General features: G+C 38.8%; 1 protein-coding gene across 1 annotated transcript in view; it reads left to right on the forward strand.

Moving 5' to 3' along the window:
- The window catches only part of unc5ca (unc-5 netrin receptor Ca), a 195,540-nt gene that overhangs the window by 73,327 nt on the left and 96,839 nt on the right, over nucleotides 1-25,374 (forward strand). Inside the window, exon 2 of the mRNA XM_062416843.1 lies at nucleotides 22,391-22,627. Coding sequence (XP_062272827.1) covers nucleotides 22,391-22,627 — 237 coding nt within the window. The remainder of the gene's footprint in view (nucleotides 1-22,390; nucleotides 22,628-25,374) is intronic.

Genomic DNA, 25,374 nt, shown 5'->3' on the forward strand with positions numbered 1-25,374 from the left:
CTTAAACATTTATCTTTTAGCTTTTTTTTCTTCTGTAACCATAGAAATGTGTATTCAGAGTTTATTCAGATTGTCTGTCCTCAACAATTTAGTCTCTTTTTTTCTGTCTGTGTCTATTCAGCTCCTCTGCTTTCAATAGAATTCAGCTCAAAATGATGGGCACTTTATTGGCACGATAGAAGAAGAGCATATTTTTCCAAGGCAGAAGATGACATCTGAGTTTGTTTGTGTTCATTACAGAACAATAATAACCCAAACAGAACAAATTGGAGTATTTATGTTGTTCTTTTTCTTTAATGTGTCAACCATTTTTGCAGCTTAAATTACATTCTTAATATCCACTTAACATGAATAGACCCTTTTTTACCTGCAGAACTGACACATTGGAAATCAAGTAAATCACTTTATCTCTGAGTAACTCTGAGCTGTGCTGAAACATGCTGGCTGACAAAGTGACTTTGTCACAAGAGTTTTCTTTTTGGTACTGTGGATGCTCTGAATGTGTCCATAGTTGGTTTTTATTTGGCTCTTACTGACAATATGGCAACTTAGCATGACTATTTATGGTGTGTATTTAAGAATCTCTTTGTCTGTAACAGCATGCTTTATATTCTCAGAGTGCCTTTGATTCTATGGGAATATTCTCATTGCTATCGCACTGCCTTTTCTTTTTTCAAACTTGGAAAGCTAATTTTGCAGCAACCTTCAAAACACCTGTGCTGGGTGTACCTGGTAGCCCATGAACCATATAATTACGTAGGTAGAGCGTGCTGTATGTGGATGGTTCCTATGTTTTTGCAGTTGTAACTTATCTGAGGGTGATGTATAGTTTTCCTTGAATGTAAGTACGCAACATTACCATACAGGAGGATAAGGCTGTGATGCTGTTGTCTTCACATTCAGAACTCTGTTTTGAAAGACCTCTGTCTTCAGCTGGTCAGAGAAGACCGATACACACTATGCACACAGACTGTGCACTCATTATAATATATAATATGGCTATTATCATATTTCTAATTTGCACCCGAATGGTAAACAACACAAAAGGGATGGAGGGGGCACAGCACAACATTCCACAGCAGGGTCATAAATCTTCTATCCTCACTGCCACCCTCCAACCTTTCATCTCATGTGCTCTCCAACACACACACACACACGCACACATGTCTGTCAGATGTGCACTGCAGTAATTAGGTCTTTCAGGTTATGATAATGTTTATGATGTTTTCTGGTTCATCTACTCACTGGTGCACAGAATGCCATTAACCACACTACTTTAAATCACTTGCTGATTCCACCACAGTCTCTCAGTGTGGATATGTATGTGTCTCTGTGTCAGTGTGCATGCCTCATTTGATGGTGTATGTTTTTGTCTTTGTACCGGCAGAAACGAGAAGTAGAGAGAGAGAGAGAGAGAGAGAGAGAGAGAGAGAGAGAGAGAGGAGAGAGAGAGAGAGAGAGAGAGAGAGAGAGAGAGAGAGAGAGAGAGAGAGATGAGAGAGAGAGAGAGAGAGAGAGAGGAGAGAGTGAGAGAGAGAGAGAGAGAGAAGAGAGAGAGAGAGAAAGAGAGAGAGAGAGTGAGTGAGAGATGAGAGAGAGAGAGAGAGAGAGAGAGGTCAAAAACCATACAGGGTCAGGAAAGACACAATTAATTAAGCTATTTTTAGGCATAAGGCTTAACCTATCTCTTTCTATCATCTTTTGTTTATTATTTTTCATAAGCTAGACTTTTTTTGGTGTTGCCAGTAGTGGTTTTGGCATGGTGGCAAAGGCTTTCTATTCATCCCTTTGTAGGCAAGTATCCTCCCTGTATTCCTCCTGGAAGCTTCGGCGCTGACCTCCCTGCAGAAACAAGTGAAAAGAGAATTTCCCTTCAAGTAGCAAAGTAAAATATCTAAATTATGTTTGGCCTGTTCATACCAGTATGTAGTTCAACTGTCTGTAGTAAGTTCCTGGTTGTCACCTTTCATATTAGACTATGAGATCGCAATAAACCCCCCAAAAAAACAAACATAAAAAAACAAACAAACAAAAACTACCTATTGAAAGTTTCAAGGATTCAGAGACACACACAAATCTTACCACTACTGTATGACATTATTCTGTCACTACAAGATTTAGTGAACTTTAGTCAAAAAACATGATTGAAAATCAGAATAATGCACACTGCGAGGATTCACACAGCCATTCTGTTTAACTTGGCTGCACTCTCTCTGCTCTTTGTAGTGTCTCACAGCATTTGTGTGTTATGAAAACAGGGTTCTTGTTGCTTAGGCCCTTCACACCTGGCATTAAAATGAATCTTGGGTGATTTGATCACAGATGGACAGTTCTAAGTACAGGTGTGAATCCACCCTAAAGGCATCAAAGGCATATTTTGAATCAATTGCTCAGAACACATTTGGAGGTGATCAGGGCAGTGCATGGCCACATTCTTTTAGCAGTGTGTATGCAAATGTGTCCTGAGCCACATTGTAGGACCGCCTACATATTCATTTGTGTGCCAACGGCATCATATGAACGTGTGAAACAACAACAACAGCAGGCAGAATTCATTCTCATCGATGGAGTACACACAAAACACCCCCATTGGGGGGTCAAAGAGGTTTTTGCAAACTACTTTGTTGTGTTTTAATTTACGGCATACTGGGCATGGGAAGTCTATTACTGCCTCCCACCAGTTAAAAACAACGTTTCTGTGTGTTTTGCACAGAGAAACAATGTACATATCAATTGCATAGAGAACAGGGAAATAAGATCTGATCACAAGTGTTCACTCGAGATGCACAACACATTCTAATGCCAGGTGTGATTGTACTAAGAGCCTTCCACTTGTGATCGGATCACCCAAGACACATGTTTATGCCAGGTGTGAACAGGACCTTAGATCCTAAGGCATTTTTTTCACTTTCAATCTAAAAGCAGGAAGGAATGTAAGAGTCACACAGACTAATTTACTCTCTTGAACACAGCTGTCTAATATCGTTTTTCACCCATGATCATCTTCCATCATTTTACTCCACAGATAATACTCTTATCTCTGACAGATCCTTTGTAGATAATTACCCTACTGATAAAAAGAGGATTTTTTTCTGTCATGGTTTTTAGGCTTTACTTTAATAACACTCATGTATCACTTTTCATTTTGTGCTACAGTGCCAAAGAAGGAGCTCAAAATTCATTTGGCGCCTTTTGTCACCCTTAATTTGTTGTGAACTTGTATGAATGTATTTTTTTTTTTGCTCTCCTCTAAACTGTATTTTCCAGACTACCAGGTTCATCACCAATAGTTGATGACAAGGTTTTGATGTATAACCCCCCCCCCCCAAAAAAAAAACAACAAAAAAAAACAAAAAACAAAGCAAAACACACAAAAAAAAAACTATCATGGATTTGCTCTCCTAAGTGGGGCAGACAGTGTGTTTTTATTAATGTTGTGTTTTGCCTGAACTCACATTTCACATTTTAATCAGCATTTCTGCAACTTCTGTGCTGTATTTAAGAAAGATCACTACATCCAACCACAAGTTCAGTTTTATATCATAGCAATACTAGTTTAGTAGTTTAGCCACAGGGATGTAAGACATACTCCAATAATATGAAATCAAGCTCACTAGTTTCTAACTGATATTTTGATGGCAGCCAATGGGGCTGTGCCGCCCTCATTATAAGGTCAGAATATAACTTGGCGGTAAGATAAACACCTTCCGTTCATCAAAACTCTGGAGACAGTGATCAATTTGTCCACAGGTTTATTGACTAAAAAAGGGTGACACTGAGAACAGACAAAAAAGAAACATGCTTAGAAAATATACTTCTTGTACAGTATATTTTACAGTATTATATACATATTTCCAAATCTTAGTAATACACTATAACATACTTTTATCAGAAATCTCCTTTTAGCTTACTCATGCTTACATATTAATTACCTATTTATTGCTTTACTATATCAATAAAGTAACCTGTTGAGTTTAAATGTGTTGCCACTCATACTTTTTTACTGTCCTATAAACATAGCTTAAATTGTAAATTAATCTGTGAATTAGCTAGATAGCCCTTTCATGTACAAAACATCAACAGAAATAATACTATCCTCAAATTCACACACAACTCTTAAACCAACAAATAATGCACTATAATTGAATGCAAACACATATGATACGATTACATACCGACGATGCTTCATACGGCATGAGATGTACAGTAAGCAGATGTATTTAGATAGAAACAGGCAGCTGGACTATCTGTTTTATTGCCATGTGTCTCCACTTCCTAATTGACTTGTGACAAAACTTAACTTCCTGTGACACACTTCCTGACTCTCTTAAAGGGGCCACTGCTAACAAATAAAACAATGAATTTGATCCCAAAAAACTACTAACTAAAATACAATAACAGAACAGGGGCTGTGGAACTGTTCAAATTGCAGAGCAACTGACCCAGAATTTTATACACACCAGAAATTCGCCAAACTGTTATTAATCGGACATCATGGCCCCCATCAAACTGCACTTCCAACGACAACCCATTTGACAGAAATTTGGCCCAATGCTAAAGATACTCAGGGACAACCAATTCAGGTTTTAAGTCAGGATAATACATAGAATGCTTGGTTGTAGGTTTTAGTCGCTGTTCTCAAGTGTAGTCATTTGTATAGATTGTGGAGAGAAGAGTTGTTGTACAGCATACCTGAAAGTCCAAGTGAGCGCAAAGATAAATGGGTATAGAAAAAAGTGACAGAGAAAAAAGGGAAAAGAGCATCTCCAAGGACTCAGGATCACATTATCACACTTTTTTCCCCTGACCTGCATTTTCTTTTGTTCTCATTTGTTGGCATTGTCTACCACCTTTCATTCCTCTTTTTTCATCCTCCTACTCTTTCTTCTTTCTTCTCTTCCTCCTACTCTTTCCTGTTTTTTTTCTTCTTTGCTCTTTTGTTCACATACACCTACAGTATACTGTATATGTACAAACTGATAATTTGTAGACATGATGAGGCCAGTGAAATATGCTTGGTATACCAGAGGACATAAAAAGATCTTTGGTTTCCCCCTTACCCGTGTTTAGTGTATTTGTGTGTGTGTGTGTGTGTGTGTGTGTGTGTGTGTGTGTGTGTGTGTGTGTGTGTGTGTGTGTGTGTGTGTGTGTGTGTGTGTGTGTGTGTGTATGTGTGTGTGTGTTAATGCAACAAAGGTGGGAGGGATTAAAATATCTTGTTAAAATGACCCCAGACTGTGGCTTATGAAATATGTCACCATATTATGGTACTCTGCGAAGCACACTGTGCCCTTGTGATGCACCTGGTCTAACAAGAATAACTCTTTGTTCTGCTGCTGTAGAAAAGTAATCTAACTCCAATTACAGCATTGGTGAAAAAAGAATTGCATGATCCTTCCAAGTGGATCTATATTTTACTGTGTTTTCATTATACAAAATAGTATACAGTTTTTCTTGTTGATTCTACTTGCATGGATAATATTTAGGTTTGTATATGTATTGTGGTTTCTTAATGGATGGCGGGACTTTCCATGGCATATAAATTGGGTGTGACTTCATCATCACTGTGGTGAGAGGATTGCGCCCACAGTGGTTCATACAGAGCACATAATTATATTAAACATGTCAAAAATGTGATCTAATGATACAGCTATCATGGTATTATGTTGGATTGGAGGACACAATGTGGTGTTAGCATGGCGCTTATTCAAATGGCTAAAATGGTTAAAATTTTTGTCAATGTATGTATAGCTAGTTTATATAGTAGTTTAGCTACAGTAGTAGGTTAAGTTAACATTTGCTATTTTTTCTGCAGTGCCATGCTTAGAGATTGCTATGCCTATGTGACTAATCGGTTTCCATGTTTGTTGACCGGGCAATAAAAGTCCACACAGAAATTGAAGTCGGTCTGTCTCACACAACACAACGCAGACTGAAGGAAACAGTGATTATATATGCAATAGATCATGTTTAATTAAATAAATATTGCAGAAAATATTAAAATATTGCAGAAATTCACTGTCATTCTATTAGAGTGCATTTTCAGCCTCAGTTGATTAACTTCTAAAACTATTAGAACAAAAGTTGTTCCCTCATCAGTTCATGATAAGCTCCAGCAATGATCAACTTATCTATGTTCTTTGAATTTTACAGATTAGAGGGAACGTGCCATCATGCAACATTGCAGCGCTGTTACCCAATGGTTCTACATTGTGCCTGTGAAGCCTTTCAGGATCATGATTTGACTCAACATGTAGCAGGGTGGCTAACACTCGCTTGTATAAACTTCTCTCATAACTTTTCTGGCTTGCTTTGTTCAGTAGATGGTCAGTTGTATATGAATTTAAAACGTTTAAACTGAGAGATCCTAACAGGTGACCCACCCTGGATATTTGGAATAAACCAACCTTTTTATGTGTTGTGTACAGTTTGCCAGCTGTAATGCTGTATTACATCTTTGCTGACCCAAGTACACATCCATATTTGTACAGTGACCATTTCCTGCCTTCCTAATGAGTTAATGTTACTCTATCTAGCTCATCTGCTTGTTCATCTCATTCACCAAACATTTTTAGTCCAGTATCTGTAGTGAAGTGCCTGTGTCCTCTATAAATGTAAGCAACTATTAGTAACCAAATAGTAACTTTTGCTACAACAGACTCATCCCTAAAATAACCTAAATGAACAAATTGATTGTTTCTTAAGACCAGTCCATTTACTACGCTTTTGGTCTGAACGCAGCTTTACAGTCACAGCTTCTAATACCGAACTGCAGAAACATTCTCCTCTGCAACAATGAACTTGTAAACCTTTTAAAAGATTTAGTGAAAAATTTATTTTGATTAGAATATATGCTTTAAATAAGCATGTAGTTATAAAAGGGTATTATATTTCTCTCTGCTGCTATTGTTGTTTCTAATTCCACTCATAACACAAGTCTATAACATTTCGACGCCTGATGTTTGATTGATTAATATCAGTCAGAACTTACACCATCCACAAGCTTATCATTTCCACATGCCAGCTCTCTGAAAACAATAGTATTGGCACACTCAGCTGTAGTCCATTACCTCTGAGCTTACAAGCCTGAAACACTTAAAATTCATTCATCAGGTCTCTGACAGGGCAACCTACTGCAAACAGATTCAGTCATGCAGTGAATCCTCTCCGTTAACCCCTTGCAACATTTCAACTTCTGACCTTGGCGTCCACCTGCACAGAGGCTCTTTCATCACACAGCACATCTTCTTTATGGCTTACTCACACAGACACACGCACACTCACGCACATACTTAAAATCCTCATCACCTTTGACCTTGTGACCCCAGTTAACTAACTAACCTCTTGTTATTTCCCCCTGTTCACTGCACCTCTTTGTGTGGGGCCTCACTGAGAAGAGCCAGTCATGCAGCACTGGTAGCCCTGGGGCAACTTCAGCTTCCAGCCTATCAACATTTCCATACATCTTTTTTCTTGACTGATTCACATATAAACAGAGTGACTTAGTCACTTGTTCACTTTGAACTTCTAACCTTTGGCAGTGGCCATTTCCTGGCATTGATATGCTTTCTGATGGCCTTTACAAGTATGCTTTTAATGTTAATGTGAAGCCCAACAAGATGTACAAGAGCAACAAGTAGTGCACTTAACTTTTCTACATTTGAACTTGATCTTCTTGTTCACCCATGGCTATTGAATGTATAATGAAAGCAGCATATTCAAAGGCTTGTAAAGGCATTGAACTATCCTCTTTTGCAGATTCTTCCAGAAAGATCTTTTGAGTTCTGTTGACAGATCTTTATTTATAAAACCAGATACTATAGCCCTTAGCCTTGTAGGATATGTTAAAGAAATGAAATCCACCTCACTGATTCCACATTTGAACTCTTAACCTTGCTGTTTATGTATGGCCATGTGTTATTAATGAAGAGCGTCCCTCAGCACTGCAACGGGACTGTCATAAATCTGGTACCCAAACTCAGCTTAAAGTTAATGATGCATACCGTTAACTCTAATCCATATGAACTGAATCTGAACTTCATTCTTTGCTGCATAATGTTGTGATCTAGTTTCTGACCAACTAATACAAGATTTGTAAATACATAATTAACCGCGCAGTGACTCTGTGTTAAATGGAATTAAGTTGTGTTTTAGAATAGCCCCAAATAGAAATGAATCTTAAATTGCCGAAGACTCAACTCACAACCCCTTGAGTCATGTCTATGCAACAGTAGTTTTCTTGATTTTTATCTGTAATATTCAGTGATGAACCAATATACTTACCTCAGCCTTTTAACCACCTAAAGTGAGGACATTTTTTATTGGGTCATTTTGAGGTAGGATTTTGTAGTATGTTGTTTGCGTGCTTTACCTGTTTATTCCCCATTTTAGACTCAATTTGGAAAGACATTGGGAGAGAGACAAGCTGAGTCCTTTTCAACTGCTAATCATTTTAAAGCTGAACTTTCCCTTAAATATTTTGCCTGCAATTTACATTCTTTTTTTTAATCAATATTTAATACACACAACAAGGATTTTTGTGGGTTTCACCAAAATAACTGAAAGAAGCCTTTTGCCAAAGGAATCTAATCTTTGGATTTGTCCAAGTCCAAAATGAAATCACTGAAAGGATCTATTACAGAACAGTATTGCTACTGTAGAGCTGGAAGACTTACTGAGCAGAGTGGATACATGCAGCCATGGGGCTTCATCTCTCCTCCTTTTCAAGGATGGTCCTCTCACTTATGACATTGCTCTGCTGCCCCAAGTGCTTATGAAAAAAAGAAAGAGAAATATTTCAGATTAAAGCCAAGATATCTCTTCAAGGTGGAAAGACTATACTGGCAGAAGTTACTCATTATTCCCTTTGCCCCTTTAAAAACATTCTGTAGTCATACTGCCTGCTGCCATTTGAGCTTGTGAAGTCTCTCGCAGCTTTGAACTGTATACCCATGCCTTTAAGCTTCACCATTGTTTATGCACTCACAAGCATCAATGGGTTGCATCTGGGCCACATGTCAAAATGGCTAGTGATCAACTACCAGGCAACAAACCAATGACACAACACAGCCACAAAGCCACTCCTATAGCCTGCATGTTTATCGGCACCAACACGAGTCAATGTATTTCTCTTGGGGAGTCTATGAAGTGGAGGCTGCGCTCAAGTGTGAGTAAACAACTAGGCCATTTCCACTTACTGTACACATTCCCTGTTGCTGAGAGTAGAACTACGTGTTTATGCTTACAAGTACTGTTTATAGCATCAAGAACACTAGCAGGGCATGTTCAGTTTAATGTTTAACCCATCTTAGACTTAACTTTATGTTAGGGATGAATTTTTAATGTTCATGCAAAAGTGCTTGCTATGAATAGCGAAGATGCTGTCAAAACAGCTCGTGTTGAATCATGTATGAAGTTTCCGTGCATTCAGCACCCATGGAGTGCTGTATAATTGTAGTTAATGTGAAAAAGAAAAATGTAAAATTTTGTCTTGTTAAAAGCTGTACAGGCCTGAAGTTTCAACTCAGGATTGATCTGACCGATTAACATGGACCACTCACTGGGGTTGATAACCCAAAACTCAGCCCAAAACAAATCTTTCAGTGTAAAAAATCTCTCATCTGCATTTCTGGGTATTGGTTTAGAGAAATGTGGTGCAGCACAGACATGTGTAGCCTACAGTACAGTGCTTGTCTTTCACAAATGTTCTCCAAATCTTTATCAACTGGCTAAATGCTCAAATGTGGATATCCTTGACAAACTGGGGACTGCTCAAAGTTCTTAATTTTTACACTTTGCATTCTCTATGACTTACCACCCAGCCTGCATCCAAGTTAGCTACAGAATCTGGCAAGTCATGACCTGGCAGCTCAGTGCATTCTCACATGTATGTGTACATCTCTGCTACATGGTGATGTGTTTGGATAAGATGAAATGGGGAAGAAGCCATTATCACTACTGTATGTGATGCAATCTATGTTTGATGTAATATAATTACTGAAAATAATTATAACAATTAATGTTTCATTTCATTTAGGTTTTAAACCTGGCCCAAATACGTCAGGCTCAGCTGAAACAGCCTACTGTGAAACCCTCATGACAGGTTTCATTTAGGCCCACTTTGATTTTTTTTATCAGTGATTTGGTCTTTCGTGAGCTGGGGATGTTTTTTTGCCCTAGAGGCTAATGAAACCAATTCAAAGCCCATTGTGTAATTTTAAAAGGCTTTGGATTTAACGAAAATAAGGCTGAAAATAGGAAAAAAGCTGTTTTGTCCTGCTCTCTCTCTCTCTTTCTGTCTCTCTCTCTCTCTCTTTCTCTCACTCTCTCTCTCACTCACTCACTCACTCACTCACTCACTCACTCACTCACTCACTCACTCTCTCTCTCTGTATCACTCTCACTCTCTCACACACACACACGCAGCTTCACTCTTGAGATTGTTGCACTCCTGCTCAGTAACCACTGCTCTAGTTCCCACAAGCTCAAGCACAGCTCATTTCAGAAAGTAGTACTTGTGAGGGTAGCAGACCCAAGATAAAAGTTAATTAGGACTCTGGCAGAAGAAGATCAGACAGAAAGAGGGACACAACAACAGAGATGGTTTCAAAGGAATAACTTGACATTTTGGACTTGCCGCCTCATCTGGCTCACACCATGGTAGACCAAAATCCCCTATGTTGGCACTCCAGATTACAAAATGGCTTGCTGGTATTTATCATTAAAACCAATAGGTATCACTAGCACACTCAGTTGTTTGCAACCACTAGTTTCAAAGTATGCAGCGCTAATGATGTGATTTAATGTTGGCTCAAGAGCAAATTAACCCTTAGATGCATAAGTGGGGTCAAAAATGACCCCAGCAGTAGTTTTTTTGCAATATCATTGTAATTTTAAATTTTTATCGTTTAATCTTCCATGTATTCCTCAAATAGGTTGTCTTTGACACGAGGCCATTTGGATTTGTATCTAATTGTTATATTTTTTAAGTAATCACATTTTTTGTATCAGTACCACACTCTTCCATACGCGGGGTCAAAAATGACCCCAATCATTTTCTATGGAATTTCAAGGGTTAACCCTAGGAACCTTTGATTTTTATCAACTGTGACTGTCAGGTATATATTTACTGTCGATCCACACATCTAATGTCAGCAGTCTCACCACCCCTAAAGATTATTTTTTCACAGCAACAAAAATGTATTATTAGTACAAGTATTATCATCATTTTTATACCTGAGAATATATATGCTGTTATAAAATATGAACTTAATTTCCAAATACATGATTTTTGTGTGATATAGTGTTGTGTTATCATCATCAAATTGTAAAGTGTCCTTGGATATGTGAAAGGTGCTATATAAATCACACCTATTTTTATTATTATTATAATTATTATTATCAAATTACTTTCTAGTTAGCTAACACTAGGTAACTAAGATAGCTAACATTACTGCATTTGTTGTGTAGAGAAGCAGACTCTCACTATGATGGTTAGGGTTAGGGTTATGACAGGGCCAACAGAAGAGAAAGAGGTGTAAGATGTGTGCAAAGCCACCAATAGTTGCTGGAAATGCAGTGACCCTGTGTGCAGTGCTCACAGCCAGAAACAAGTAGTTTGTAACAGCTGCTCACAGTGAGAAGAAAGAAGACGCGTGTGTGTACATGCATAGACAGACAGACGGATACACAAACAATGAATGTTGAAGTTGTGATAGCATGGAAAACATGAAATCATTCTTGTGTTATAATATTGCATTAAATGCATTGATTCTAATTGGGATACTTTTTGGATGTTAACCGTTTTTGACCTTTTTAAAAGCTGGGATAAAAATGTTATAAAAAAGTGATAAATGACCATGTCAAGCATGAAATAATTATTTTGTTGACCAAAATATAATTCAAATCATCATCTTTAACCAAAATGAAATACATTTCTTAAGTTTACAGCATAAAATGCATTCATTTTAATTGGGGTCATTTTTGACCCCACTCATGGAAGAGTGTAGGTATCGGTAGGTCATGCATCTAAGGGTTAAGAATGTTCTTTTTTTTCAAAATGTACAAAATCCCTAGGGAAGACAAAGAACACAGGAAATCCCAAATGTTGTTAAATTACATTAAGATTAGTGAGAAATAAATTGTGACCAAGTGTGAACCAAAAAGACAGCGAATTGGTGAAGACATTGGTAAAGCTGTAATGGTAGTAAAGTACCATCTTAAGCTGTAGTTTTGAGTAAAGGGCATACACATTATTAGAGATAATAGAGATATGGGATAAACAATTGTATACAGTGCTTATGCATGCGAAAGGCAGAGGTAGAGGAAAACAAGAGAGAGAAGTATGGTCAGTAATGTGTCTGTAATAAGGTCAGAGGCAGAAGTCCATTATGAAACCCCCTTGAGGCTCTATTTATAGTGACCTAGGAGGGAGGGGAGGGAGGAAAGGATATAGAGAGCAAGTGAGGTGGTGAAAAAAAGAGAAGAGTTTGAGATTAAGAGGTTGACGAGAGAAGGGAAGAGTGAGGACGACTGAGAAGGAGGTTGGATGGGGGCGATGGGTGGAAGGGTGCCAGAGAGACAAGCAGAGAGGGGAAGTGTTGGGAAAAACTGAAGATGGGAAAGACGAGAAATGGGGATAAAAGATGAGGGTAAGGAGAGTGGAAGGATGCCAGTGAAGGAAGAAGGGATGGAGGGAGGACTCAGAAGGAGCAGAGGAAGACAGCAGGGAGGACAGAGAGTTTGGCTAGGCGAATAAGAGAAACTGAGTCGTGTGGTCGAAAGGAATGAGGGTGGCAGGAAGAGACGAGAGAGAGGGATAAGAAGGCGAGAGAGAGACAGTGAGCCTCCAGATGGAGAAAGGCATGAGCAGGGAAATGTCTGATCCAATTTTATCTTCAGCTCTGAACAAAATAGCCAAAAATATGGGATAAACCTTCAAATGAAATAAGCCTGTAAGCTGTTCTTTATCATTTGAGTTGAGGCCATCTTTATTATTTGATCATGTGTGTGTCTGTGTATGGGCATGTGTGGATTTGTCAAATAATCTACAGAACTAGACTCAGCATGGTGTTTTAATTATTTTCTGAAGGAAACAGGAGGAGCCATAGGAATCAATATGGATGAGGAGGTAGGTAAGATGGGCAGAGATATGAAGGAAGGGTGGAGGACGTGGAAACACATGTAAAGGAAGAACATAAGGAGAAACAAACATAAAAATTCCATGAGGAAGGCTAGACCTAGTGGGTGGGTGCAGGGGTCGATGTGGAATGTGCCTTTGGGGAAGTTGCCTGAGAGAGATGTAGGGCTAAATCAATGTAGTTCCTCCAAAGCACAAGCAGAGAGAAAGCTGGCTGCAAGGAATAGAAGAGGAGAAAGATGCACATACACTGGGATATAAACTAGCTTCCTAAAGGAATCAGGAAATACATCACTGACCAAGACTAAAAGAAGCAAAATATTGTAAGACATATTGGACATAAATGAAAAAAAGTAATCAAAAAAGGCAGAAAGACTGGCCTAGAGAGATACTGACAGGTGAAAAATATGCAGACGGACATTAAACAGAGAGAGAGCCAGGTGGATAGTGAGACGTGGATCGTACAGCACAGACATACACGCAACCAGCCAGCCATACTATCAGTTGTCAGCCACCCAGAAAAACATTATCCTATCTCCCTGAAAATAGACGTCCTTTCCCGGCCAATGTTTTGATATTCTAATGCATTGCCCTGCGCTGGCTGCTTGTATTAATAGTGATGCTGAGCTGCGATAGTAGAACATGAATGAAAGCGAAGCCTTGCTTTTCCCCCAGGCCTGGGATAAGGGAGACAGAATCCATCTGGTAGATAACATTACACAGCAACTAGCACAAGTTTGTACCCCCACAAGCTTACATAAGACTATGCATATGAATGAGATACCCCATCTGCATGTGGATGTGTGCGTACATTTGTGTGCATAATACAAAATGAGACTTGTGTAGTACAGAGCAGGTAACTTCTTCATGCTTCTAAATGGCTATAATTATTTTTCTCTGGCCGTCCATATGTTTGCCTCTCCTGTTTTCTTATCTGTTTTCCTCCTGCTTGAATGCGTTTCTTTCCTATTATGATGTTATTGCATTATTATGCCATTATTCAGTTTCAGACAGACCGTTTGATTAAATAGTGTTGTGAACTACATCCTTTATGTTTGTGTTGTGAATTTGTTTGGGCAATAATGCTGGGATTACAAAATTATACATTTCTTGAGTCTGGTGTAGTCTGGTTTTATTTAGTGATACTGAAGAGAGGTAGTGAAGAGGAACTGAAAGATTGGAGAAAGGAGACTTACCGTAAATGACTTGCCATTACTGGTTCTTACAATTTGTCTTGTCTTTCACTCATGCTATACACATCACTGTGACTCAAAGCATATTTTTATGTTTCAAATCTATTTTCTTTTCCTTTTACATGCATAAATACAGTGATAAGGTACCAGGCTCTGAGTGCCGCCAAAAACCGGGTAACCCATACTCAACATTGTACCTGAACGCATCCTGTGTAGACACAGATCGAGGACTGTAGCTGCATCTCTGTTGAAGTGCTGCTTTCCATACACAGTTGTGTCAAACCAGTGACTTAGTTCAGAAGATGAAATTAAAACCCACTTCATAGCCAGGACTGTAACAGATTGGCTCTCATCTGGCCTCACCATGATCGCAGTGGCTGATAGTGTGACATTTAGGTTCCCACCCACGTACCCAGTCATATGAAAGACACATACGAAAAACTGTAACCAAAGCCCCACTGCGCGTTGCTCAACCTTGAAAGAGAGGAATCAGATATAAACCCCTGCTGTGGACCATCCTGTGCTGTCCAGTGAGGTGTATCTGTACACCTAAGCTGACCTGCACCACAGAAACTGGAGATAAGCTGCAGATTAAGAGCCATTTCAGGACAAACCAGGCGTACTCACTCCATAGTTCTCCATATAGAATGGTATACTCTATACTTTTTTCCTCTCTGTCTATCTTTCCTTATGAGCACAGGAAGCTGTTTTCTAAAAGTCGTGAGAAAGAAATAGCCAAAAAGATCACGTGCGTGTGTGTGTGTGTGTGTGTGTGTGTGTGTGTGTGTGTGTGTGTGTGTGTTCATGTAACACTTGGCAGAGATGGTCATGAAAAATAGCAACTAAGTGCTTTCACACTGCCTACCTGAAAACACCCACACATCAGCTGCTGTGTGTCCTTCCTTAAAATGTGCCTGTGCCCAATTGTACATATACATGTGATGTATATCCAACTGTGAGTGTGATGGTGTCTCAATGTGACTGTCAACCAAGCAGCATCTGAGATGGTGTTTATGCCTCAAGTCAAATGTAGTGAAGAAACATGTTCTTTTTGTTTTCTTTTTATGAATGCTGATGAATATTTTTTCCTCCCTCTGATCCTTTAATAACTTTCCTTCCTCAGCTCCTTCATTTCCTTTGTTCGTTGCATTATGGAAGAATAGTGTTCATCAGCAACACATTCAAAAATCAAGGCCTTTGTACCCTAATTTTGAGTATACTTAACTGTGTCTTTTCCCCTTTGTATACTACACCACATACTCAAAACCTGCTTAGAATTAGTGGTGTATAGATTTGGGATACAGCTATAGACTTTTGAAAATGTGTGTAGTGTACGTGATGTCACATAACCATTTTTTAAGCCATGTTTTGAGTCCTGGAGTTCCATGAACATTTTTTTTATTAAAGCAATTGTATATCTCTTCTATCTTAATGGATGTATGAAAAAAAAGAATCCCTATGAATCTCTTTTATCACACCATTTTCACTATGTCATGGCTTATGTATCCATCCTTATCTTTGAGCTATACTGCCATTCTTAAGGATCACCCTATGCAAAACTTCTCATGTTACAGATAAGTTCAACATACAAAATTGCAAAAATGTTACTATTACTGTGTGATGGCCTTTGTTTGAACAATCTTTATTCACATTAAAAAAAGGTAATCAGCTGCTAAAACAACAATAAAAAACTGCAAATGTGCTGGTGTTACCATTTTTAAAAAAAAGAATGCACCGATCCAACTTAGTTTCTCCCAATACAGGTATAAATACCTCAGCAATACTGATATTAGTGCTCTCTTTCCACTGACCAAAAAAACATTTTACCCATATAGAATCAGTAGAAAGGAGCGGCTATAAAACAGTGAATACATTTTAGCGTTTCTGTCATTTTGGAATTTGATCGACTCAGTCCAACAAAATTCTAAAAGTCTTGAGGAGCCCCACAATTACATTACCTTATAACATTCATGTGTTTGCGGAGCCAACGGGAATTCAGATGGCTTGGCCAGAAACAGTCTCAAGCATACGTTCTCTACTGGTCCCATAACATGGAAGCATTAGGAAACCTGCTTAGACTTTTTTGGCATATGGCACCAGTGTCCAATACATCTTAATACATCCACAGGAAATACACACGCATACACACACTGTGCTATTTGATCAGAGACTGTAACTACTGACTAATGCTATTATAGTCATGCTGACCTCTGTAATATCCAGTATTCTACAATAGGATACTAAATACGTTCCTACTTTATATTCATGCACATACATATATACAAAATACGCTAATATGCAACTGTGGATGCAGTGAGTAGCATAGCACACATCTGCTTAAATGCACAAACACACACCCAGATGCATAAATATATACCATTTCATGAACTTATAGTACAGCATGTGCAGTCGACAGTCCTACACACACACACACACACACACACACACACACACACACACACACACACACACACACACACACACACACACACACACACACACACACACTTATACATTAATATGCAGTTTTGTGCTGCTCTGACCTGATAACTAGGGGCAATGCAACTTTTGGGAATAAATAAAATATGCATTTCACATTTTCACACATTTCAAACATTTCTGTGTTTGTGTGTATATACAGTATGAGGGTTTTGTATTCATACACTTTAAGTCACTGGAGCTGAATGTGTGTGTGTTTGTGTGTGTGTGTTTGCCTCATAATTAGTCATAATGTAAATGTATGAATTCAGGGTTTGTTTGTTATACACATACCAACTGGAGAATATCTGTCAAGGAGGCTTTATATGAATTATAGATAGAAAGGGACATAAGAATAATTATCTAACTTCAGGAGAGAAAAAGGACCCAAAGTGGAAGTAGATTAATACAAAAGCACAGGTACAAAAAGTGCATAAATTATCATTGCTGAATTTCCCCAATTGTGATATAAACAAAGGAGTCCATGCAGTATAGATAATTTCTCAGTGCATACACTCACTTATAGGATATGGTGCAATATGAGACTAAACCACTAAGCCAGTAGGACACACCAGACTTATTCTCTTCATTCTAGAAGAAGTACCTTTCAACATTTCTTTCTTAACTCAGGCAAGCTGTGGCCTAACAGAGTCACCCCTTCACAGGCAGGGCCGTAAATCTAGTTCCAGGCTTTAGTTGGGGCCTTATCTGTCACAGACAATGAAAGTCTGAGGACACCAACCAGCTGTCACTGTCTGCTCCCATATAGATACACTAGCTTTCAAGTGCTTTTCTGCTATTATGAATTGCCTTGTATAGCCCCGAAAGTCTGGTGGATATATAATTGGCTTTGACAAGGAGTGTGCTGTGCATGCTATATTATATCTTCCCGGGGTTATTTCTGTCATCAAATAGTCATGGTTGGCCACCCAGCCTGGGAGAAATTTCTCTCCCATGTAAAATAATACAGATTTTCTTTCTGTAAGTATTGGATTCAATTTGAAAACCAACAAATCAGTGGCCAAATATTAAAAGCATAAATTTGAATCAACATCTCCCTTACACAGTCTCAACAAAAAAGTGAGCAGTATGATAATCTTCAGAAAGATATGGTTTAATGTACATTTTGTGTTTTTTTGTTTTGTTTTGGAGTTTTTTAAATCAATTTTTCTATTTCTATTCTTTCTATTTTGGTTTATTTTATTCAGAAGATTATAATAAAATATATGCTAATTTAATTGATCCCTTTGGACAAAGGTAATGGAGTGATTTAGTTGTCTCATTTTGCATGTCTACTCATGTCTTGAATAATGTGGCTTTTATCAAAGTGTCAATTGAGGATAAGGCCCTGATTAAGTTTCTAATGGATGCAGATGATGTGTGGCCTCCTGGTGTCTTGTTTCGAAAGGGCTATGACACTCTAGGAAGCAGTGTATAATTTCCTGGCATGCTATGTGGAGTAGTTCAGCTGGCTTAACCCACCCTTGATCTATTCTTTATAAACAGATTTTACTGTCAGAAAGGCAGTAATACACACACACACACACACACACACACACACACACACACACACACACACACACACACACACACACACACACACACACACACACACACACACACCTCTGCATACTGGCAGTGTATATTTTATCAACTCTTATGTCAGCCAGCATGACTTTGTTGGTCTGATCATCGTCATCTGAACCACTTATCATCTGAAAACAACTCTGGGAAAGGAAGGGAGGAATGGAGGGAGGAATGGAGGCAGGAAGGAAGGAAGGAAGGAAAAGGCAGAAAAGAAGGCAGGCAGGAAGGAAGGAAGGAGGGAAGGAAGGAAGTTTTAAAAAAAAATGCTGATCTTAGGAAGTACTCATTAAAACAAAGACATTCATAGAGACATGTCACATTGAAAATGCTGCTAACAATATTATTCTAAATATAATAAATTAAAGTAGTCTAACCCTATGCTTAAACATATCTTCAGGCAAAAGTGGGTAAACAAAACGTATTCTCACCATATACAGTAACTATTGTTTCAAAGCATGAATAATTGAATCGCAGATGAGTAAACACTTAACAAAGTTGAGCACTGAATCCCCAATGGGAGGTTAGAAAAAATGTTTCAAAAGAGAAAATGAAAAAATAAAATAAAAAATGCACTTGCTTTTTTCTTAAAGATGATAATGAAAAAGAAGAAGGAGAGATAAAGCTAAATAAAGCAGGCAGTTTATGGTATTCATGGTGTGTCATAGACATGCACACACACACATAACTAATGTGTGCGTTTGCTCCTGTGACATTCACAAACATATTTTCCATACGTTTGTTTCTATACAAGTGTGTGTTTGTTGAATGCTTGAACGATGACGTGCTTGTGTGCCTTGTATTTGCATTTTTTTCTGTGCCCACATTTATCTGTGTGTATACGCATTCTCCTTTATACGTGTTTGTGTGTGTTTAGGAAATGGGCAGCATCAATTCTAGAGCAGTGATACACTAGTTCCCTGCTGTCCCATCACCCTGCACTCATTCTATCTGTTTGTCTCCCCTCATCTCACTAAACTTCCTAAATTGCTTCCCTGAACCTTTTTCAAGATTATTCAGCCTGTCTATTTAATTAAAGGTGATAGAATGAAGAGTAAATGTGTATTGAGGAAGATAGTGACGATCGTGGGAAGAGGCTCTGGGTGTAGTATTGTACTGTGTTAGTGAAACATTGTGTGTTTGTTTGTGTGTGTAAGATGGAAAGAGAGATAGCAAGAAAAATGATAAATCCATGGAGAGTTTTTCTTTAGTGTGTAAAAATGTTTATGTGCTCATTTTTTGTCTGTGCAGGTGTGTGCACTTTACTTTTGTCTGTGTTTGTATGTGTCTGAGAAAGACAGCGACTGTGCCAGATTTGTTTCCCTAGTTGTCAAGGATGTAAGTGTGTGTGTATCTGTGTTTTTGATAGTGGCTGTGGAGGGGATTAAGAGTTATGGGTTTAAAAATTATTTTTGCATGTCTATTTATGGTGTGTGTGTGTGTGTGTGTGTGTGCGCGCACGCTTGTTTCTCTGTTTGCATGTGTTTTTGCAGCTGCTGTTGATTCTTACTGATAAGATGCTAAGAAGTATGATCTCATGATTTCCACGGCTACTGCACTGATACACATCACAGACCACTTACCAAGAACACAAGACCCTACACACACAGACACATAAACACACACTCATACCCATGAGGCATTTTGACCCTATAAGGCTTCATTAAGCTCGCAACAGACATATCTCTACATTCCTCTACTTTCTTCATCACCAAACACCAAACCAAAATAAAATTGATATATATCATGCTCTATCCATATGATAGATCAGTTCACATTGTCTGCGACACTCAAATGTGATTGGTCACTGCTGATGACATCATTCTTAATAGATACTGATAGATTACTGATATTTATTGGCTGGGTTTTGTAGGTTTTCTGAAGTGGGCAGGCCTACAGGCGTAAGCGAGGGAATAAATGTGGTTTTTGCCCCCGGTACATATTTACTACATGCCGTAAATCGAACCTGGACATTGTTCCGCTACAGCCATTCATTATTGATGACAGCATTCAGGCAAGACGTTTATGAGCTGAGCTGTTAGGATCAGTAATTCACTCTGTCAGGAGATCAGGAGAGAGAGGAGCAGGTGAAGAAACAAAAGGAGGAGATAAGAAGAAAAGGAAGAAGGAGGAAAAGGAAAACAGATGGGATGGAAAAGTGCAAAGTAGGAAGAGGGAAGGACCAGAGAGGCAAGGATGGTGCAAAAAAAAAGGAAACAGTAGGCATTCATGAAACAACGCTTTTATTCATGGGGATTTTTCTAACCATCCCTCCCCTCGTTCCACCCTCCTTTTCTCCGGCTATCATGTTTCTTGTGCCAATCAATAATTTATAGCTGTCACTCCAGAGCAGTGAACCCCCCCAGCTCTCTGAATGACAGATGAGGGTGAGAATGAGTGTTGGGGCAAAGTGAAAAGCAAGAGGGGGGTTATAAAGCAGAGTGGTGGAGAAGCATAACGTCACAAAAAATACCAATGGAGAGACAGGAGAGTGCAGAAAAGAGAAAGAGGCTGATGGAAAAATGGTTGAATGTGACAGTGGATAAATAGCCAAGAGTGAGAGAACATTTCCTACAGATAATGAAATTATGGGGTGGAAATGTCTACGAATTTTCATACTCTCATAGAACTAATTACAGAAATAAGAGAGGAAATGTCATCAAATGTCATCAAAATGTGACATCAAAGTGGGGACACTGCCTACTAATTTTCCCCCTATTTATGTCTTGTTGTTTTACCTAAGCTGCTTTTAGCTCCTAGCCCACAGCACACTGCCACTCTCCAAGATAAAGACCAACTACACAAACAATTAGGGTGGGAGGAATTAAAGTTTGTGTTTGTCTGTGTGTGTGTGTGTGTGTGTGTGTGACTCAGTGTGTATTTGTGGGAGTGTTGATGTGCAATTTTAGCCATGACACATTTGCGTTGAAAAAGAGGTTGAACCTTGAAGCTGTGTCAAAACTGCTCTGTGTGTTAAAATGTCCCCATGAGTCACAGTTCCCCAGGTGAGGCAATCACACATGTGTACACACACACACACACACACACACACACACACACACACACACACACACACACACACACACACACACACACACACACACACACACACACACACACACACACACACACACACAGTCACTCTAGACAGTCTTAATGAAACTGGAGGATGATGGAGTGGAGGGAAATTACAAAGTAGAAGAAAATGTGCATTTGTGTGTGTATGTGTGTGCAGACTTTAAACACACTTCCATTGTGTCTGAAAAAGAAAGGGGAAAAAAGGCTTCTTCATCTCCCTCCTACCTGTTCTTGTAATCCTCTGTGTTTTTTTGACCATGGCAACCTGGTGACAAAACAGTCTTGGTGTCCCTTTGATTTAGGCCATGTGTGGGTGTGAAATTCAGATTGGCTGAAAAGACAGTTCAGGAGAGAGAGTAGGATGGAGGAAGAGGAAGATGAAGTTGCTGGTGCCCTCAGACTTGGTCAAATGAGCACCCTGTCTGTTCAATTACCTCCTCCTGTCTTTACATATCCTGCTTATTTTTCTATATGCTGTGTTTGCTATCATCATTTCTGGCAAATATTGTTTGAGAGGTTCAAGTTCCAGATTCACATTTGATTAAAATGGAGGAAGGGGCTTTAATATTTTTGACAATGACTTGGCATTTTCAGAATGTATCACATAAGCTTGGAACAGAAGGAGAAAAATAACTTGTGACAAGTGTAAGCTTTACAATTTAAGTTGATTATGTATTATCTATTTGAGTTCAATTAGGCTTACAATGTGAGAAGAAAAATGTTCTCTGTCCAGGTCACCAGCTTGAGACATGGTTGTTATTAGTGATCACATGAGTACATTGTCTCGCGCATACTCAGGAGAAAGAGTATTGCATTGATGCTCACTGGTTGGAATGTTTTAAGTGATTGAACAAAGACATAGTGAGCTATAAATCAGTGGGAAACATCATTTTAAACTTTCTCCTTTCTTTCCCCCCAGTGAGAGACGATGATGATTTCCTGAGTCTGAGCGAGCTCCCAGAAACCTTCCCCTCTGACCCCCCAGAGCCTTTACCTCACTTCCTGTTTGAACCGGATGAAGGCTACATTGTCAAGAATAAACCTGTTAATCTCTACTGCAAGGCCACACCTGCCACACAGATTTACTTCAAGTGCAACAGCGAGTGGGTCCATCAGAAGGACCACACTGTGGAGGAGAGGGTGGACGAGAACTCAGGTGAGTGAAGTCTACACACAATGCAAACAGTCTCATTCAGTGAGAGTGCAATAAAAAGTAGGCAAACAGATTGTATAGTGTAAATACGTAGAAAAATAAATTAAATGAAAACTGTCATGCAGAGAAGGTATTCATTAAATGGGCTGTGGATTTTTTTGTTTTTGTTTAAAGCAAGACATTTTTGACAGAAATCACTAGTTGTAAAATAGCAGGTGACATGTTAAGTGCAATTGCATTTCAGTTCATATATCAGCTGTATATCAGTTCATATATGTGAGAGTGTGTGTGTGTGTGTGTGTGTGTGTGTGTGTGTGTGTGTGTGTGTGTGTGTGTGTGTGTGTGTGACAAAATGTATCTGCAATTGGATAAATATATCTGCATTTGTCCAGTTGAACGGACAACTTAAAACATCTTCAGATATCTGAAGTGCACATCTAAATATTAATACAGTTCCTGTATTACTCTTAAACATTGACCTCTTTGCCTGTATATTTTGTAATGTTTCCGACCCTGATGATATTTCTCTCTGTGCTGTATAAAATTGTGTGGCCAGCATTTTCCCCAGGTTGTCTCACTCAGGAACTGTAAGCAAACAGGTTAAACCTATTATTCAAATGTTTAGTTATTTGTGTAGAAACCTGGGTCACATGTCAGATGTGTGTACACAGCTGTCCTACAGCCGGTGCTGTACTGCAATGTTCATGGGACAGTTTAATAGGATCCACAGTGATGTACTGGACTGCAGCCAAAGTTCCACACTTGTCACTTGACAGCACTTGTTATTACCCTGCCAGTGAGGTAATGATGAATCTTGCTGTTGCTTTGGCAGGAAGACAAAGACGTACACAACGTGATTTCTTTGACTTTAAAGTTGATGTGAGCTCAGCTTATAGGGCTATAACTGCTTGTTAATAAGCCTGGGTCCCCTGAGCCAGTGATTAAAAACAGAGCTCCATGCTGAAAACTGTTTAGAAACTCCTGATATATAGTGTGTGCTGAATTAAATAGACAGTGGAGTCAACAGCAACCCAAATATGCAAACTTTATGTGCTCACTCTTTAATACTTGTCAGCGTGTATTGCCTGCAATCATGAGGAAGCAAAACTTTTGATTCTGTCTCAATTCAATCAACTTGTCCACCAAAGATGTAATATAAAGGCTGTGTGTGTGTGTTCGTGTGTTCGTGTGTGTGTGTGTGTGTGTGTGTGTGTGTGTGTGTGTGTGTGTGTGTGTGTGTGTGTGTGTGTGTGTGTGTGTGTGTGTGCTTATTGGGTCTGCCACTGTGCTAAAACCAAGACAGAGACGGAAGCCACTGAACAGTACAGTTTGATGTTTCCCCTGATTCAGCTGTTACACATGAATAGTCAAGCCAGAGGAGAATAAATGCAACAAAATCTAGTAAAACCTAAAATAAGTAAACATGAGAAAAGTGAAAATATAGGTAGAATTATTGAAACACCCAGAGAGATTCACACTATAGCAAACATACATTTTACAAGAGGAGCGAAAGTGTTACAGTCTCTGCTTAGAGGTGGTTGTGTGTGACACAAGGATTTTAAGAGAGAGCTTCACTCTTATTTTATTTTCATGTCTCTCATTAATTACCTGTTTTTCCACTGAGGATGACATTAACCATAACCACATTGCTTGCTACCGCTTCTTTTGGTCTTCTGCCTCTCATTCTTTTAAATTACACCTTTTTCATTTCACACCAGGCTACTGTGTACTTCACATCTCACCCTCATTATCTTCAACCCTGTATAACTTGAGTTTGATTTCTTCTCTATTGAACAACTGTAGCCCGGTTTAATGTATCCCCCTGGTTTTCCTTTTCCTGGCTTCTTTCTGAATTTTTTATCATTACCTTTTTTGTTGTGTGTTTTTTTCATTTTGCCTGCTCCCTTTCTCTCTTTGTTTTCTTTTCTCTTTCTCTGTCTATTCGCTCTCTCGTGTCACTTTTAAACCTTTTTTCCACTTTTTGTCGATGAGTCATTTCCTGTGCTGGAGCATGTCCTTTGTCTGCTAAAAACTTTATGTGCCCGGAGGAGGTTTTGCATTTCAGAAATAAGTGATTTTATTACTTTGTATTTGTACTGCGGCAGTGTTAGGAAACATACAGACATACAGATGAAAACATCTCTTGTGTTCTCAGAAATTACTTACATGTATGATCACAAACCTGAACAAAATCTTACATTATAGTAACTGAGTTAAATTGTTTGCTTGAACTTTGCTGTGCCCTGACTAGTGGTGTCACAAGAAACAACATGAAATCACCCATCTTCTCTTAGTCTCCAGCAGCGACAGAGACAGACTGATGAGATTTAACAACTGAGGTGTTTTTTTTTTAATTTTAAAATACATGAAGCCAAGAATTGACTTTAGGGTGGCCAACATAACAAACCAAAAATTCTTACTAGGAAGGTAGTGAATGTAATTTAAAAAATGAAAGATACCAAATATATTTTACTTCCCTAACTAAGAAAAAAGGAGGAAACAAGGTCAATAGAAATAGCAGCCCACCCCTACAAACTTGTAGCGAAACATAAGCCACCAGTGTGGCAAAGATCTTAGAAAACTACAGTGTGAACATTTGCAACAGGAACAAGTTTGGTTTGAGAGGGGATGACTTGTGTTCATTTGAATGGCATCAGAAAGGAGCCAATCAACTGCAGGTGCTGGTAGCGAGTGGACCGATCACCTCTGCAGGATGGTACAGAGCATTTGCATCTGTTCTCACTCATGCA

This window comes from Scomber scombrus, chromosome 4 (assembly GCF_963691925.1).
Source record: "Scomber scombrus chromosome 4, fScoSco1.1, whole genome shotgun sequence".
Taxonomy (NCBI): Eukaryota; Metazoa; Chordata; class Actinopteri; order Scombriformes; family Scombridae; genus Scomber; species Scomber scombrus.